Source organism: Lonchura striata, chromosome 28, assembly GCF_050655825.1.
Source record: "Lonchura striata isolate lonStrDom1 chromosome 28, ASM5065582v1, whole genome shotgun sequence".
NCBI classification, from domain to species: Eukaryota; Metazoa; Chordata; class Aves; order Passeriformes; family Estrildidae; genus Lonchura; species Lonchura striata.
Window position 1 is genome coordinate 799,444 of NC_140730.1, and position 16,698 is coordinate 816,141.

The 16,698-nt window shown below is 64.8% G+C and overlaps 2 protein-coding genes across 6 annotated transcripts; both read left to right on the forward strand.

Annotated features, from left to right (window-relative positions):
- The first annotated feature begins 885 nt into the window (after positions 1-885).
- On the forward strand, positions 886-8,381 carry SLC5A5 (solute carrier family 5 member 5). Of its 4 annotated transcripts, none has more exons than XM_085562256.1 (15): positions 893-1,722; positions 2,090-2,570; positions 3,515-3,580; positions 3,784-3,835; positions 3,924-3,991; positions 4,181-4,335; positions 4,522-4,662; positions 5,212-5,341; positions 5,483-5,571; positions 5,748-5,860; positions 6,189-6,259; positions 6,844-6,930; positions 7,487-7,683; positions 7,949-8,052; positions 8,128-8,381. In XM_085562256.1, the coding sequence occupies exons 2-15, from the start codon at positions 2,205-2,207 to the stop codon at positions 8,322-8,324; spliced, it is 1,836 nt and encodes a 611-aa protein (XP_085418382.1). In that variant the 5' UTR covers positions 893-1,722; positions 2,090-2,204; the 3' UTR covers positions 8,325-8,381. The 4 variants fall into 4 exon arrangements, with proteins under 4 accessions (XP_085418381.1, XP_085418380.1, XP_085418382.1 ...); XM_085562257.1 differs by having other exon boundaries at positions 8,131-8,381; XM_085562255.1 differs by having other exon boundaries at positions 886-1,722; positions 4,220-4,335; positions 7,949-8,381.
- An 853-nt stretch (positions 8,382-9,234) lies between these two features.
- On the forward strand, positions 9,235-13,342 carry CCDC124 (coiled-coil domain containing 124). Of its 2 annotated transcripts, none has more exons than XM_077788890.2 (5): positions 9,235-9,365; positions 10,420-10,590; positions 11,332-11,512; positions 12,215-12,329; positions 13,000-13,342. In XM_077788890.2, the coding sequence occupies exons 2-5, from the start codon at positions 10,432-10,434 to the stop codon at positions 13,202-13,204; spliced, it is 660 nt and encodes a 219-aa protein (XP_077645016.1). In that variant the 5' UTR covers positions 9,235-9,365; positions 10,420-10,431; the 3' UTR covers positions 13,205-13,342. The 2 variants fall into 2 exon arrangements, with proteins under 2 accessions (XP_077645016.1, XP_085418384.1); XM_085562258.1 differs by lacking the exon at positions 9,235-9,365 and adding an exon at positions 9,444-9,528.
- The last annotated feature ends 3,356 nt before the right edge of the window (positions 13,343-16,698 follow it).

The following is a 16,698-nucleotide window of genomic DNA, read 5'->3' on the forward strand; positions in this document are numbered from 1 at the left end:
CCCGGTACCATCCCCGTTCCATCCCAGGTCCATCTCGGGTCCATCCCGGTACCATCCCCGTTCCATTCCTGCTCCATCCCCGTTCCATCCCCGGTTCCATCCCCGGTTCCATCCCGGTTCCATCCCGGTTCCATCCCGGTTCCATCCCCGTTCCATCCCGGGTCCATCTCGGGTCCATCCCGGTACCATCCCCGTTCCATTCCTGCTCCATCCCGGTTCCATCCCGCTCCATCCCGGTCTGGCCGCACACCGGAGCCCCCCGGTACCTCTGCCGTGCCGGGGGGCTCGCTGCGGGCCTGGGGAGGGGGTCCCGGCCGGGCTGCGCTGCCAGCTCGGGGTTCTGGGGGTGCGTAGGTAGCTGCGAGCGAAGGAGAGATAAAAAATCCCCGGGCGACTTCCTTCCTGCCCGGGGCGTCCGGGGCGTGCGGTTTCCTGGCAGGGCAGGGGGGACAGAACGCGACACCCCAGGGCACAGCCAGGAGGTGTCGGGAGGGTGAAGGGCTGAAAACCTGGGCACCCCGGAGAGCCCCTCTGGGCACCCCCGGGGACCTCTGTGCACCCCGGGGACCTCTCTTGGCACCCCGGGGACCCCTCTGGGCACCCCCGGGGCTGGCACCGTGGGTACCACAGGGACAGGGGATGTTCTGCCAGGCCACCTCAGCCAGGGTGCTGCCAGCCCCCCTACCCCCCATTGCTGCCACCCCCAGAGCCCCTCCTGGCCCCGGTCCTGCCCAGGTGCCACCGCGGGGCTGGGTGTGCGCCCGTGTGGCGTGGCACGTCCCCGCCCGGCGGATGTGGTCCAAACTCGTTGTTTTTTCCCCTGGAGCTGCTCCAACCTCGCTCAGCGAGGAGGACAAGGGGTCCTGCCCTGCCTTGTCCCCTCACAGGCGGTGAGGACAATGCCACCACCAGGGCTGGAGGCAGGGACAGGGACCCGTGGTGACCTGGGAGGGGACGGAGACCTCGAGGTGATGGATCAGAGGGGACGGGGCCTTCGTGGTGACACCTGGGAGGGGACAATGCCTCCATGGTAATGACCTGGAGGGGACAGTGACCTCGTGGTGATGCTGCGTAGGGGACAGTGACCTTGCAGTGACACCTCGGAGGGGACAGTTTCCTCCATGCACACATTGGAGGGGACTGTACCCCCGTGTTGACACCCTGGAGGGGACTGTGGCCCCGTGGTGGCACCTCGGAGGGGTCGGTGACACATCAGAGGCCTCACTGCTCGCACAGCAGCTCTGTCCCCACCTCAGGGCTGTTCCCCTGTCCCAGCCCCAACCTCACCCGCGCGGTTTGGGGCAAGAACGTGGAAATCCCCAAACCTGTCCGGGCCCGGGCGGGACAAGGTGGTGTTGGTGGCCGGGAATGAGGAAGCGGGACCAGCCCCACGCCCGGTGCCACGTATCCCTCCGGGAACCACCGTCCTGCCCCGCCACCGCCGCGCCGCCGGGGCTCAGCGCCGGGGTCCGGAGCGGGAGGGAAGGGGTTACGGCCGCGGCCGCCGACTGCTCCATCCTCCCCGCCGAGGCTCCCTCCCCGACGCCCTGAACCTTCCTCCCAGCGACTGGAGCAGCTCGAGGCACGGCCAGGCCCTCGACACCTCCGGGGACGCGGCGGGGACCCCGCCCCGGGGACCCCCGGGCAGCCCCCGCTCGGTTCCTCGGGCTCGGTCCAGCCGGTCCGTCTCGCTCCGCCGGCAAACAACCTGCTCCTTCTGGGGTAAAGGTTTCCTTCGGGTTTGTTGTTTTTTCCCCTCGGCTGGAGATAAATTTGGCTCCGCCGGAGGTTCTATGCCCCTCCTTGTTTGTGCTGCTTTGGGGAGGGGTCGCTCCCTCCCGGCCGCGTCCCTTTGGGGGCCGACGCCTCCCTGGAGCCGGTGGCCGGAGCAACCGGACCCGGGGAGGGATCGGGGCAATTCCCCCGCCAAATTCTGCCTGTTCCTCCTCGGACTCTGCCCTTTTGCACCCCTTGGCACAGCCCCTGCCTGGGAAGGGCACAGAGGGCACGGTGTGGGGCACAAAATCCCTCTCCCCGCTCCTGCTTTCCTCTGGGCGCGCCCATTCCCAGGAATTCTCTCTCCCTCCAGCCTCCCTCCTCGGATGCGCCGCTGCCGCCGAGACCCGGCCTAACCCCGCGCCGAGTCCCCGCGTCCCCACCCTCTGCAGGTGCCCCATTTGGGGTCCCCCCGCCCTAAAACGACCATGCCAGCTCCGCAGGGATCCCAGGACGTGCGGGACCTCACCTTCAGCCCGTGGGACTACGGAGTCTTCGCGCTGATGCTGCTGATCTCCACGGGCATCGGGCTCTTCCACGGGCTGGCCAAGGGAGGCCAGAAGACCTCGGAGGATTTTTTCACGGGCGGCCGGCGGATGTCGGCGCTGCCCGTGGGGCTGTCGCTGTCGGCCAGCTTCATGTCGGCCATCCAGGTGCTGGGGGTGCCGGCCGAGGCGTTCCGCTACGGAGCCAAATTCCTCTGGATGTGTCTGGCGCAGCTCATCAACAGCGCGCTCACCGCGCAGCTCTTCCTGCCCGTCTTCTACCGCCTGGGGCTCACCAGCACCTACGAGGTGGGCGCGGGGGGACACGGGGTGGGACACGGGGGGGACACGGGGGGGACACGGTGGGGACACGGTGGGACACGGGGGGACACGGGGGGGACACGGGGGGGACACGGGGTGGGACACGGGGGGGACACGGGGGGGACACGGGGGGGACACGGGAGGGACACGGGGGGGACACGGGGGGGACACGGGGGGACACGGGGGGGACACGGTGGGACACGGGGGGACACGGGGGGGACACGGGGGGGACACGGGGTGGGACACGGTGGGGACACGGGGGGGACACGGGGTGGGACACGGGGGAGACACGGGGGGACACGGGGGGGACACGGGGGGACACGGGGTGGACACTGGGGGGACACAGGGTGGGACACGGGGGGGACACGGTGGGACACGGGGGGACACGGGGTGGGACATGGGGGGGACACGGGGTGGGACACGAGGGGGACACGGGGTGGGACACGGGGGGGACACAGTGGGACACGGGGGGGACACGGTAGGACACGGGGGGGACACGGGGGGGACACGGGGTGGACACTGGGGGGACACAGGGTGGGACACGGGGGGGACACGGTGGGACACGGGGGGGACACGGGGGGGACACGGGGGGACACGGGGTGGGACACGGGGACATGGATGGGAGTCTCGCCGGGGTACATCGCCGCGGAGTGAGACCCCCCCCCAGCCCCGCGGGGTGCGGACTCCGCTCCCCCTGCCCCGGGGTGCTGGGGGGGTCACTGTGTGCCCCCCAAACCCCGAGGAACCCCGCTCCCCGTGCCCTGGGTGTTGTGGGGTCTCTCCCAGCCCCTCTCACCCCCTTCCCCGGGGTTCTGGGGGGGGGGGTCACTGTGTCCCCTCCTCACCCCGCGGGGCCCTGCTCGCCCTGCCCGTGGTTCTGGGGGTCCCTGCAGCCCCCCTGGGGTCACTCCCGGCTCCTGTCCTTGTCGCAGTACCTGGAGCGCCGCTTCAGCCGGAGCGTGCGGCTCTGCGGGACCGTGCAGTACGTGGTGGCCACGGTGCGTGTGCGGCGGGGACAGCGCGGGGACCGCGCGGGGCTGGCAGCGGCGCTGCCCGGAGCCCCAGGGAAGCGCCCTCGGCCCCGGGCCGGTGTTTTGGCTGGCTCCGAGCGAGCGCGGCGCGGCGGGAGCGCTGTTTGCGGAGAGAGCCGCGCTCTCGCCCCTGCGAGGGGCCGGGGCGCTGAGCCCCCCTCTTCCCGCAGATGCTCTACACTGGGATCGTCATCTACGCGCCCGCCCTGATCCTAAACCAAGGTGTGGGGTCGTGGGGTCGCTCCCCGTCCCTGTGTCCCCCTCCCCAGGTGACAATTCCCCCCCTCCAGCGCTTTCCCTTCTCCTCCAGTGACCGGGCTGGACATCTGGGCCTCGCTGCTGTCCACGGGGGTCATCTGCACCTTCTACACCACCATAGTGAGCACGGGGGGCTGGGGGGGGGGGGTGTCTCGTGGGTCTCCTGGGGGGTCTCCCGGGGTGTCCCGGCTTGTTCTGGGGTGTCCCGGATGTCCTGGGGGATCGCGGGGTGTGCCGGGGGGTCCCGGGGGTATCCCGGGGGTGTCCCCGGGTGTCCCCGGCGCTCAGCCCCGGCTCGCTGTGCCGCAGGGCGGGATGAAGGCTGTCATCTGGACCGACGTGTTCCAGGTGCTCGTGATGCTCGCCGGTTTTGTCGCTATTGCCGTCCGCGGGGCGCTGCTGGTCGGGGGTCCCGCCGAGGTGCTGAGCATCGCCGCCAACGGCTCCAGGCTCAACTTCGCCGAGTGGGTACCCCCAAACCCCGCGGACCCCGCTCCCCCTGCCCCGGCGTGCTGGGGGGTCACTCCCAGCCCCTCTCACCCCCTCTCCTGAGTTCTGGGGTCACTCCCAGCCCCTCCCCGCCCTTCCCCGGATCTGTGGGGTCGCTGCCGTGCCGTGCCCCCCTGACCGGAGCCCCGGGCCGTGCCCAGCTTCAGCCCGGACCCGCGGAGCCGCTACACGGTGTGGACGTTCGTGCTGGGCGGGACGCTGCTCTGGCTCTCCATGTACGGCGTCAACCAGGCGCAGGTGCAGCGCTACGTGGCCTGCAGGAGCGAGAGGGAGGCCAAGATGTGAGTCCGGAGCCCCCGGGATCCCCGGGATCCCCGGGAACTCCCCGGAACTCCCCCGGATCCCCGGGAACTCCCCGGATCCCGCGCTGGGGGTCGCAGAGGGGAGAGGATGCTCTCAGCGGGGCGTTTGTCCCCTGCCTGGGCCGCTGTGTGGGGGCAGTGCCCTGCCAGGACCTGACACAGCCCCTGCACCCCCTTACGGACCCTGAATTCACCCGAAACCCCTGCAAGGACCCTGCAAGGACCCTGCACCGTTTTCTGGACCTTGACTTGACCCGACAGCCCTGCCCAGACCCTACCAGGACCTTGCACTCCTTAATGAACCCTGAATTCCCTGATACCCCTGCCAGGACTTTGCACCCTTTATGGAGCTGAATTCACCTGACACTCCTGCCAGGACCTTGCACCCCTTTATGGAGTTGAATTCCCCTGACACCCCTGCCAGGACCCGACACTCCCGCACTGTCTGAGCCCCCCCGTGTGCCCCCGGCCCCCGGCAGGTCCTGGCAGGGCTGCGGTGCCCTGGCAGGACCCTGGCCGTGCCCGCAGGGCGCTGCTGGTCAATCAGGCGGGGCTGTTCTGCATCGTGGCCAGCGCCGTGGCCTGCGGGCTCGTCATGTTCGCGCTCTATCGCCACTGTGACCCGCTGCTGGCCGGGGCCATCGCCGCCCCCGACCAGGTACGGCCCCCGGGACCCCCACCCCGCCGTCCCAGGGGGTTTTGGGGTTCAGATCCTTTCCAGCATGCCCTGAAGCAGTGGGGTGTGAATTTGGGGGCTCCCAGGGAGTTTTGGGGTCCTGTCCTTACCCCTGTCCCGCAGTACATGCCCTACCTGGTGCTGGACATTTTCGGGAGCACGCCGGGGGTGCCGGGGCTGTTCCTGGCCTGCGCCTACAGCGGCACGCTCAGGTGAGGGGGGTCCCCGGGGTGACGGGGACACGGGTGGGGGTGTCACCCCGCTGTCCCCCCGGGGTGACGGGGACACGGGTGGGGGTGTCACCCCGCTGTCCCCCCGGGGTGACGGGGACACGGGTGGGGGTGTCACCCCCTGTCCCCCCGGGGTGACGGGGCCACCTCGCGCCCAGCACGGCCTCCACCTCCATCAACGCCATGGCCGCCGTCACCGTGGAGGACCTGGTGCGGCCGCGGCTGCCGGCGCTGTCCCCCAGGAAGCTGACGCTGATCTCCAAGGGGCTCTGTGAGTGCCACAGCACGGGGACAGAGCGCGGGGACACGGACGGGCCACCCCTGCCTGGGGTGGGTCACCCCGCAGGGACAGGTTACCCCACAGGGAAGGGTCACCCCCACCCGGGGTGTGCCAAGCTGCGCCGTCCCATCCCATCCCATCCCATCCCATCCCATCCCATCCCATCCCATCCCATCCCATCCCATCCCATCCCATCCCATCCCATCAATTCCATCCCATCAATCCCATCCCATCAATCCCATCCCACCGATCCCATCCCATCCCATCCCATCAATCCCATAAACCCCAATCCCATCAATCCCATCCCACATTCCCGCAGCTCTCACCTTCGGCACCTCGTGCATCACCGTGGCCGCTCTGTCCTCGCTGCTGGGGGGGGGCGTCCTGCAGGTGAGAGCCCCCCGAGACCCCAAAAAACCCAAAACCCCCCAAATCCCCCCCAAAACCCCCAAAACCCACCCGCTGTCAGTGCCCACCCGAGCGGGGACACTGTGGGGACATTGCCACACTCTGGTGGCACCCGGAGAGCCCCCGAGGAGGAGGGGCTGGGGCAGTGCCAGACCCTCCCTTGACCCCAAACCCTCTTTACCTTCTCTCCCCCCAAAAAAAACCCCCAAAACCTCCCAAACACCCCCCCCCCGGCTGTCAGTGCCCACCCGAGCGGGGACACCATGGGGACACCGTGGGGACATGGCCACGCTCTGGTGGCACCTGGAAAGCCCTCGAGGATGAAAGGGTTGGGGCAGTGCCAGGCCCCCCCTTGACCCCAAACCCTCTTTACCTTCTCCCCCTCCATAAAAAACCCCAAACCCCACCCCAAACCCCCACCGTGGGCTGGCAGTGCCCATCCAAGCGGGGACACCACGGGGACACGGCCACGCTCTGGTGGCACCCGGAGAGCCCTCGAGGATGAAGGGGTTGGGGCAGTGCCAGGCTCACCCAGACCCCAAAAAACCCCCAAAAAAACCCCAAAGGGCTCCTTCACGGTGATGGGGGTGATCAGCGGGCCCCTGCTGGGAGCCTTCGTGCTGGGGATGTTCCTGCCCCGCTGCGGCACCGCCGTGAGTTCGGGGTCTGGAGTCTGGGGTCTGGGGTCTGGAGTCTGGGGTCTGGAGTCTGGGCTCTGGGCTCTGGGGTTTGGGGTTTGAGGGGTTTGGGCTTTGAGGTTTGAGGGGTTTGGGCTTTGAGGTTTGAGGGGTTTGGGGTTTGGTGTTTGAGGAGTTTGGGGTTTGGAATTTGAGGAGTTTGGGGTTTGGGGTCTGGGCTTTGGGGTCTGGGGTCTGGGGTTTGGGGTTTGAGGGGTTTGGGCTTTGAGGTTTACGGGGTTTGGGGTTTGGTGTTTGAGGAGTTTGAGACGTTTGGGGTTTGGAATTTGAGGAGTTTGGGGTCTGGGGTTTGGGGTTTGGGGACAGAATGGGGATGGTTTACATGGTTTGGGGATTTTGGGGATTTGGGGAATTGGGGAGTTTGGGGGTTGGGAGTTAGGGGGATTTAGGGGAGTGGGATTTTGGTGCAGCGGGGGTTCTGCCATTCAACACGGAATATTTGGGATTTTTGGGGGGGTCTCCACATCACCCCCAGGCCCTGCTGACCCCTCTGTCCCTGTCCCTGTCACAGGGGGTGCTGGGGGGCCTGGCCGTGGGGCTGGCGCTGTCCCTGTGGGTGGCCGTGGGTGCCACCCTGTACCCGCCCAGCGCGGCCACCATGGGGGTGCTGCCCACCTGGGGGACGCTGTGCCCGCCCCGCAACGTCACCGGTGTCACCAACGCCACCGGCGCCACCGCCCTGCCTGCGCCACCCCCGGAGCCGCTGCGGTGAGCGGGGCTGGGGACAGCAGGGGCGTGCTCCTGTCCCCTGTGATGTCGCGTCCTTGTCGCTGTCCCCTGTGATGTCACATCCCTGTCTCTGTCCCCTGGGGTGGCATGTTCCTGTCACGGTCCCTTGTGATGTCACACCCCTGTCCCTGCTGTTTGTGACATCACATCACTGTCCCCTGTGATGTCACACCCCTGTCCCTGCCGGCTGTGATGTCACCGTGTGTCCCTGCGTGCGGTGACACCGTGCTGTCCCCTGTCACAGCCCGGCCATCCTGGGTGACTTCTACTCTGTGTCCTACCTGTACTACGGCGCCTTGGGGACACTGGGGACCGTGGGGACAGGAGCCCTGCTCAGCCTGCTGCCAGGTGAGCGGGGGGATGGCCCTGTCACCCCCTGTGTCACCCCCTGTGTCACCCCCTGTGTCACCGTTCCCCTCCCAGCAGGGCCAGCCCGCTGTCCCCAGGGCGTGCTGTGGTGGGACATCATCAGGGCCGCGCCTGCCGGTGTCCCCAAGGGTGACAGCAGTGCCGGGGACAAGGCCACGGTGACCCAGGTGCTGCTGGAGAGGCCGGACGGGGAAGGGACAGCCCCGAGTGACACCGCCAAGGGTGGCACTGTCACCGAGAGCGACGTATAGGGGACAGCGGGATGGGGACACCGTGCTGGCCCCAATAAAGGAGCTGCTGATCCTGAACAGGGCCGGTCCTTGGGGGGACAGGGAGGGGACAGGGAAGGGACTTGGGGGGACACGGCCGCTGTCCCTCAGGTGACACTGCTGGAATGCTGGAGGGTTCAGGGACAGGGGTGGGGGGAATTTGGGAATCCAGACCTGCCCTGGTGAGCCCCGCCCACCCGGGTGACAATGGCAATGGCCACACCCCACCAAGCCCCGCTCACACAGGTGACAATGGCAATGGCCACACCCCGCCAAGCCCCACTCACACAGGTGACAATGGCAATGACCACACCCTTTAAGCCCCGCTCAGACAGGTGACAATGGCAATGACCACACCCTTTAAGCCCCGCTCAGACAGGTGACAATGGCAATGGCCACACCCCACCAAGCCCCGCTCAGACAGGTGACAATGGCAATGGTCACACCCCGCTAAGCCCCGCCCACACAGGTGACAATGGCAATGGCCGCACCCTTTAAGCCCCGCCCACACAGGTGACAATGGCAATGGCCACACCCCGCCAAGCCCCGCCCACACAGGTGACAATGGCAATGGCCACACCCCACCAAGCCCCGCTCACACAGGTGACAATGGCAATGGCCACACCCCGCCAAGCCCCGCCCACACAGGTGACAATGGCAATGGCCACACCCCGCCAAGCCCCGCCCTCCCAGGTGACAATGGCAATGGCCGCACCCTTTAAGCCCCGCCCACTCCCTCAGGAGCCGCTCGGAGCGCCGCCATCTTTGAAGCGGGCATCGCCTCCGCCGCCGGCGGGCGTTGCGCGAGCTCCCCGCGGATTTTTAACACGGCGCCGCCCTGAGAGGGGCTCCCCGCCCATCTCGCCGCTCCCGCCGCTCCTTCCGCCGCCGCTCCCGCACAGAAGCAGCAAATCCGTGCCCTCAACAAACATGGCGGCGGCGCGCCCTGCCGCCGGGGCGGTGGCGGCGTCGGCGCGCGGTGATGACGCACAAAGCGCGGGACGGCCGGGGCGGCGGGGCCCGGTAGGAGCGGGGCCGGTTCGCGGCCGAAGGAGCGGGACTGGCCCGGGACGGGCCCGGGACGGCACCGGAGGGAGCGGGACGGCACCGGAGGGAGCGGGAGAACCGGGGAGAACCGGGGGGTGGGCAGGGCCGGGCACGAGGGTCCCTTTTTGCCGCCCCTCCGGTGAGGCCCTGCCCCGGTCCCGCTCGTGGGGAGGCTCGGAGGGCGGAAAAAGGGATTTTAGGAAAGGTCCCGATGCGGGAAAAGCGATTTTGGGATGGCTTCGAGGATGTTCCAGGCAGGAGAATCCATTGGATCCGTCCCAGGCTGGGCAAACCTCCGGAATGGAGCAGCCCTGTGCTGCCCTTTTTAATTGAATTAATAATTATCTAAATTAAAATCAAATATTCCACCCCACAGCTCCCAAATCTGCTATTTCCCCCCTGTTTGGTTGGTGTTAAAGCTCCCCTTTTCCTTGGATTTGACGTTTCCCACTCTGGATAACAATCCCAGCCCATTTTTGGGGCTGTTTATCCAAATTAAAGGAGTTTCTCCCCTCCCTATGGCTCCCCTGGATCAATCCCATTTTTCCCTGGCTCGTTTTTTTTATTATTATTATTATTTTTATTTCCAGGTGCTTTTTCCGTGGGGTGGGAGGCTGGAGTTTGGCCTGGAGGGAGCAGATTTGGGATCAGGCAGGATCTGGGAAATTTATCCCAGGTTTATCCTGATCTGAGGTTGGGATAAATCTGGGATATACCAGGGGAGATGATCCCAGTTGATATTTTTTCCCTCGGGTTTGGGGACTTTTCCCACCCCCTTCAAATCCCCAAAATCTGGGAAAGGGCTGGAGAATCACTGAGAAGAGGCTGGAGAATTTTTGGGAAGGGGCTGGAGAATTCCTGAGGGAAGCACAGGAAGGGAACCTTGGAAAGTTTTAACCCCCATCCAAGGATGCAAACCCCCAACTCTGCCTGCCTGGCCTCAAACCTCAATCCCAGCTTACCCCATAAAAACCCAACCCCAAAGGTCACCCAGCCCCGTGAGGAACCCCGATTTTTCCCGGTTTCCCAGGGGCTTTGAGGGATGCCCAAGAAATTCCAGGGGGAGAACAGCAAGTCGGCGGCGGCGCGCGCCCGCAGGGCCGAGGCCAAGGCGGCGGCGGAGGCGCGGCGGCAGCAGGAGCTGGAGGATGAGCTCTGGAAGGACGAGGACAAACACGTCCTGAGGAAGGAGCAGAGGAAGGTGGGGAGCCCCAAATCCCGGGAGCAGGGAGGGGAGAAGGTTTGGGAATGAGGGGGAGAACGTTTGGGAATGTGGGGGAGAAGGTTTGGGAAAGGGAGGAGGAACAGCCTTGGGGAGAGAGGGGGAGGAAGCAGGTGAGGGAGAGGAGGGAAAGCCCTGGGGATGAGAGGAAGGACATCCATGAATCCATCCATCCATGAATCCATCCATAAATCCATTCATGGCTCCATCCATCCATTAATCCATCCCTCCATCCATTAATCCATCCATTAATCCATCCCTCCATTCATGAATCCATTCATGGCTCCATCCATCCATTAATCCGTCCATTAATCCATCCATTAATCCATCCATTAATCCAACCATTAATCCATCCCTCCATCCATGAGTCCATCCATGAATCCATTCATGGCTCCATCCATCCATGAATCCATCCCTCTATCCATGAATCCATCCATGAATCCATCCATAAATCCATTCATGGCTGCATCCATCCATAAACCCATGCATGAATCCATCCATGGATCCATAAATCCCTCCATGGATCCATCCATGGATCCATCCATGAATCCATCCCTCCATCCATGAATCCCTCCATGAATCCCCCCTCCACCCACATCCCTGGGTCCCAGCCCTTCCCAAGCTCTCTCCCCCGGCTCGGCCCCGTCCCGTTCCCGGCTAACCGGTCCCGGGGCGCGTTCCCGTCCGCGGGCCGGCGCGATCCCGGTGTTCCGTGCCCAGGAGGAGCGGGAGAAGCGGCGCCTGGAGCAGCTGGAGCGCCGCAAGGAGCTGCAGCGGCTGCTGGAGGAGGAGGACTCCAAACTCAAAGGGAAAACTTCCAGGCAGGGAAACGCCGGGAAAATCACCCGCGCCCAGATCGAGGAGAACGTCCGCAAGGAGCAGAGGGAGAGCACGGAAGCAGGTTTGGGAATTCCCTTGGATTATCCCAAAAAAACCTTCCCAAAAAGAATGGATGTAGTACTTTGGGGTGAGCTTTGGCGTTGGGTTTGATCCCAAAGGGCTTTTCCAGCCGTGGAATTCCGTGGAATTCTGTGATCTGTTCTCCTCAGCTTCTTGATTTTCCTTGTCCACGTCCTCCCGAGTCCCACATTTCCGAGTCCCAGTCCCACGTTTTCTTTTTACAGAGGAAAAACTGATTTTTTATTTGAATTTTTTATTTTTTTATAGGAAAAATTGAGTTTTCCAATTGAAAAACAAAAAAAAAAAAGGATTTTTCATAGGGAAAAGCTGGAGTTTTTTAGAGGGAAATTTCCAGAGAAAAACTGGGTTTTTTTTAGAGGAAAAATTGAAGTTTTTTTAGAGGAAAAAATGAGGTTTTTTAGAGGAAAAAATGCGGTTTTTTTAGAGGGAAAATTCCAGAGGAAAAATTGAGTTTTTTTCAGATAAAAAAATGGAGGTTTTTAACACAAAAAATGGAGGGTTTTTTAGAGGAAAAATTGAGTTTTTTAGAGGAAATTTTGAGATTTTTCAGAGAAAAAATTGAGCGTTTTAGAAGGAGAGAATTAACTTCCCCGCGGTATTTTTAAAGCAGACCGGGGGTTTTCCAGAGGGATAATTGATTTTTCCAAAGAAATTCCTCAGCATTCCCGGTTTTTCCCGGCAGTGGAGAAGGAGAAATCCCACCTGGAGCTGCCGCTGGAGGAGAACCTGAACCGGCGGCTGCCTGAGGAGGGCGCTGTGGAGGCGCGCAGCATCGAGGACGCCATCGCCGCCCTCAGGTACCCCCAAATCCCCCCGAATCCCCCCGAATTCCCCCCAGATCCCACATGGAGGGGCCCGAAACCTGCCGGGGGTTGGGATCCCGGCGGGAAATCCGGGATTTAGGGGTTTGGGGAGCAGTGATGGGTCCTGGGATTGCAGGCAGGCGATGGGATGGGGTGTTCCTGTGGGATCTGGGAAATCCTGTGGGATTGGGGTGTCCCTGGAATCCGTGGGGGGATTTCTGTGGGATTGGGGTGTCCCTGGAATCCGTGGGGCCACTTCCCTGGGATCGGGGCCGTTTCCTCTGCGACTGTGTCCCTCCCTCTTGCTGTCCCCTTGGGGCCACGTCCCCATGTCCCTCCCTGTCCCCCCGACGTGTCCCCGTCCCCCGTCCTTGTGCTGTCCCTGACGTGTCCCTGTGCTGTCCCTGACGTGTCCCCGTCCCTGTGCTGTCCCTGATGTGTCCCGTCCCCTGTCCCTGACGTGTCCCTGACGTGTCCCTGACGTGTCCCTGTGCTGTCCCTGACGTGTCCCTGACGTGTCCCTGTCCCTGTCCCTGTGCTGTCCCTGACGTGTCCCTGACGTGTCCCTGTGCTGTCCCTGACGTGTCCCTGTCCCTGTCCCTGTGCTGTCCCTGACGTGTCCCTGACGTGTCCCTGACGTGTCCCTGACGTGTCCCGTCCCCAGCGTGTCCCAGCCCCTGGAGCGCCATCCCGAGCGCCGGCTCCGCGCCGCCTTCGCCGCCTTCGAGGAGCTGCAGCTGCCGCGGCTGCGGCGGGAGCACCCCAACCTGCGGCTGAGCCAGCTGCGCCAGCTGCTGCGCAAGGAGTGGCTGCGCGCGCCCGAGAACCCGCTCAACCAGCGCCACGCGCCCCACGGCGGCGCCCCGTAGATCCGGGACCGGCCCCGTAGATCCCGGACCGGGCACCGGCCCCACGGCACTGCCCCATAGATCCGGGACCAGGCACCGGCCCCATAGATCCGGGACCGGGCACCGGCCCCACGGCCCGGCCCCGTAGATCCGGGACCGGCCCCGTAGATCCCGGACCGGGCACCGGCCCCACGGCACTGCCCCATAGATCCGGGACCGGGCACCGGCCCCACGGCACTGCCCCATAGATCCGGGACCGGGCACCGGCCCCATAGATCCGGGACTGGGCACCGGCCCCATAGATCCGGGACCGGGAACCGGCCCCACGGCCCGGCCCCATAGATCCGGGACCGGGCCCCGGCCCCATAGATCTGGGACCAGGCACCGGCCCCATAGATCCCGGACCGGGCACCGGCCCCACGGCGGCGCCCCACAGCCCCCTGCCCCACACTGCCCGTCCTGCCCCTGCCTGCCCTGGGGCCAGCTCGAGGTCGGACTGATGGCGCCGTCTCCTTCCCGAAATTCCCCGGAGCAGCTCCAGCAGCTCCCTTGGCATTCCCTCCATGGAATTCTGGAGCCACCAGGTGGAACACGATCCTGGGGTGAGACCCCGAAGAGATTCCGGACCCTGGATCGCCCTTGGGTGTCGCTGCTTCCGGTTCTTTGGGGTTGGGGTATCCCTGAAATCCTTGCTCCCAGTTCTTTGGGATTTGTTATATCCCTGCTCCCATTTCCTCTGCGATTGGGGTATCCCTGAAATCCTGCTCTGGTTTCTTTGGGATATCCCTGCTCCTGGTTCTTTGGGATTGGGACTGTCCCTGAAATCCCTGCTCCCATTTCCTTTGGGATTGGGATATCCCTGAAATCCCTGATCCTGGTTCGTTGGGGTATCCCTGAAATCCCTGCTCCCATTTCCTTTGGGATTGGGATATCCCTGAAATCCCTGCTCCTGGTTCGTTGGGATCGGGATACCTGTGATCCCATTTCCTCCGGGACTGGCCTATCCCCACAGTCCCTGGTGCCATTTCCTTTGGGACCGGGGCTATCCTTGGTCCTGTTTCCATTGGGATTGGGGCAGAAACGTTGGGAAGAGGGAAAATCCCTCAGGGAGGAGTGGGAAAAGCCTGTCCTGGGGTGGGGACAGCAGTGCCAGACGCTCCGGGTGACATTCCCACTGTCCCCTGGAATGCTGGAGCCCCAAATCCACCTGGAGGAGGGAAATTCCTGCTTTTCCCGACCCTTTTCCCCTTTCCTGATCCCGGCTCAGGAGCCTTGGGAAGGGGAGGTGACATTCCCGGGATCCCTGTGGGGGTGCTGAGCTCCCTGGGGAATGCTGGGATCCTCGGGAATGCTGATCCTGGCTTTCCCCCTTCCCTTTTCCCCATCCTTTGGGATTGAAATTCCTTCCCAGGAATCGGCCTGGAGGTGCCACCAGGCTTCCCAAAATCCCATGGGATTCATCCAGGCTCATCCTTTTCTGTACTTTTGGGGCTGCCCCCCCTAGGCTGGCCCTGTTCCACATCCCAGAATTCCCAAATCCAGCCAGGGAGGAATGACCTCTCCCCCCTCCACCTCTTTGTGTGAGTTTGGTGTGTTTGAATCCAATTAAAAATTTAAAGAGAAAAAAAAACAAAATCCGATTAAATTGGGGAAAGAATAATTTGGGAAGGGTTTGGGGGGATTATTTCCCTGTCTGCTCAGTTTTATCCCTGAAAATGTGGAAGATCCCGCTGGAATTGGGGGTGGGATTTCTGCTTGCACTGGGGGGGTTTCCCTGTCCTTGGGACCCCCCCCGGGTTGTTCCTGAGGGGGGAATCCCCATTCCCGCTGCTCCTGGAATGAGGAGTGTGATCCCCCTGTTCCCATCCCGGGAATTCCCTTCCCGTTCCCCTCCCCTTCCCAATCCATTCCTTTTCCCATCCCGTTCCCATTCCCCGTTCCCGCTCCCCATTCCCAATCCTATTCCCAATCGTGTTCCAAATCCAGGATCCGCCCCATTTGATCAGGGGGGAATTGAGGGGACCCCAGAACATTTCCGGCGTCCCCCCCCCGGCTTTAGGGGATTTGGGGGAACCCCTCCATGCCGGGGGGAATCCCCCGGCGGGTCTCCCCCATTTCCCATGGGATTTGGGGGAATCCCGCAGTCCCGGTGGGACGGGGGGGATCCCCGCCGCAAGAACGGGGAGGGGCGGAGAAGGGGGCGACCCACGGGGACACCCCTGCCCCCTTTTTCCACCATTTTGGGGGGAGAGATGGGACATTGCCATGGCAACGAGGGGGGGACACGCGGGATCGGCTGGCACCGGGAATCCCCCCAAAACCGGGCATCCTCCCCCCGAAACCGGGAATCCCCCCGCCCCATATGCGGTATCCGCCCCGTTCCCGCACCGGGCATCCCGCCCGCTATCCCACACCCTCCCCGGTACCGGGCATCCCCCCCGTTACCGGGCATACCCCCCGGTACCGGGCATCCCGCCCGCTATCCCACACCCTCCCCGGTACCGGGCATCCCACCCGGTACCGGGCATCTCCCCCGGTATCGGGCATCTCCCCCGGTACCGGGCATCCCCCCCGGTACCGGGCATCCCCCCCGGTACTGGGCATCCCCCCTGGTACCGGGCATCCCCCCCGGTACCGGGCATTCCCCCCGGTACCGGGCATTCCCCCCCGTCCCCGCCCCGGGCATCCCCCCCGGTATCGGGCATCCCCCCCGGTACCGGGCATCCCCCCGGTATCCCACACCCTCCCCGGTATCGGGCATCCCCCCCGGTACCGGGCATCCCCCCCGGTACCGGCCATCCCCCCCGATATCCCACACCCTCCCCGGTATCGGGCATCCCCCCCGGTACCGGGCATCCCCCCCGGTACCGGGCATCCCCCCCGGTATCGAGCATCCCCCCCGGTACCGGGCATCCCCCCGCCCCTCTCCGGCCAGGCCACGCCCCCCGGCTCCGCCCTCTGCAGCACGACCCCCCCTCAGTGTGCCCGGCCCGGCACCGAGCGGGGATTGCGGGAGTGGGACCGGACAGAGGGACAGGGACACACGGACAGAGGGACAGGGACACACGGACACACGGACAGGAGCCCCTGCTTTGCACACACACCTTGCACACCCGCTGTTCACGCCCCAGTTCACACCACACCACGCACCCCCTTGGACACCACGCCTGCACACCCCAATTCCCACCCCCCAATTCCCACCCCCCCAATTCCCCCACCCCAATTCTCACCCCAATTCCCCCCGCCCACCCCGGGGGTCACCCCGCGCCCCCTCCCCGCCCGCGGGGTGACACCGCGACGTTGGGGGGGACAAAGCCCCACCCGGGGGCTGCCCCGGTGTCACCGGGGGGTTCCCAGGGGGTCACCGGGGGGGTCCCCACGGGGAGCAGGGGGGAGCCGCGGGTGGGCGATCGCCCCCGGCCCCGCGGCTGCGGCGGCGGGCGGGGAGGGGAGTCCCGTCAGGCGGCTGGATTTATCCGCAGCGGCGGCCGGGAGACTCCGGGAAGCCCCGGGAA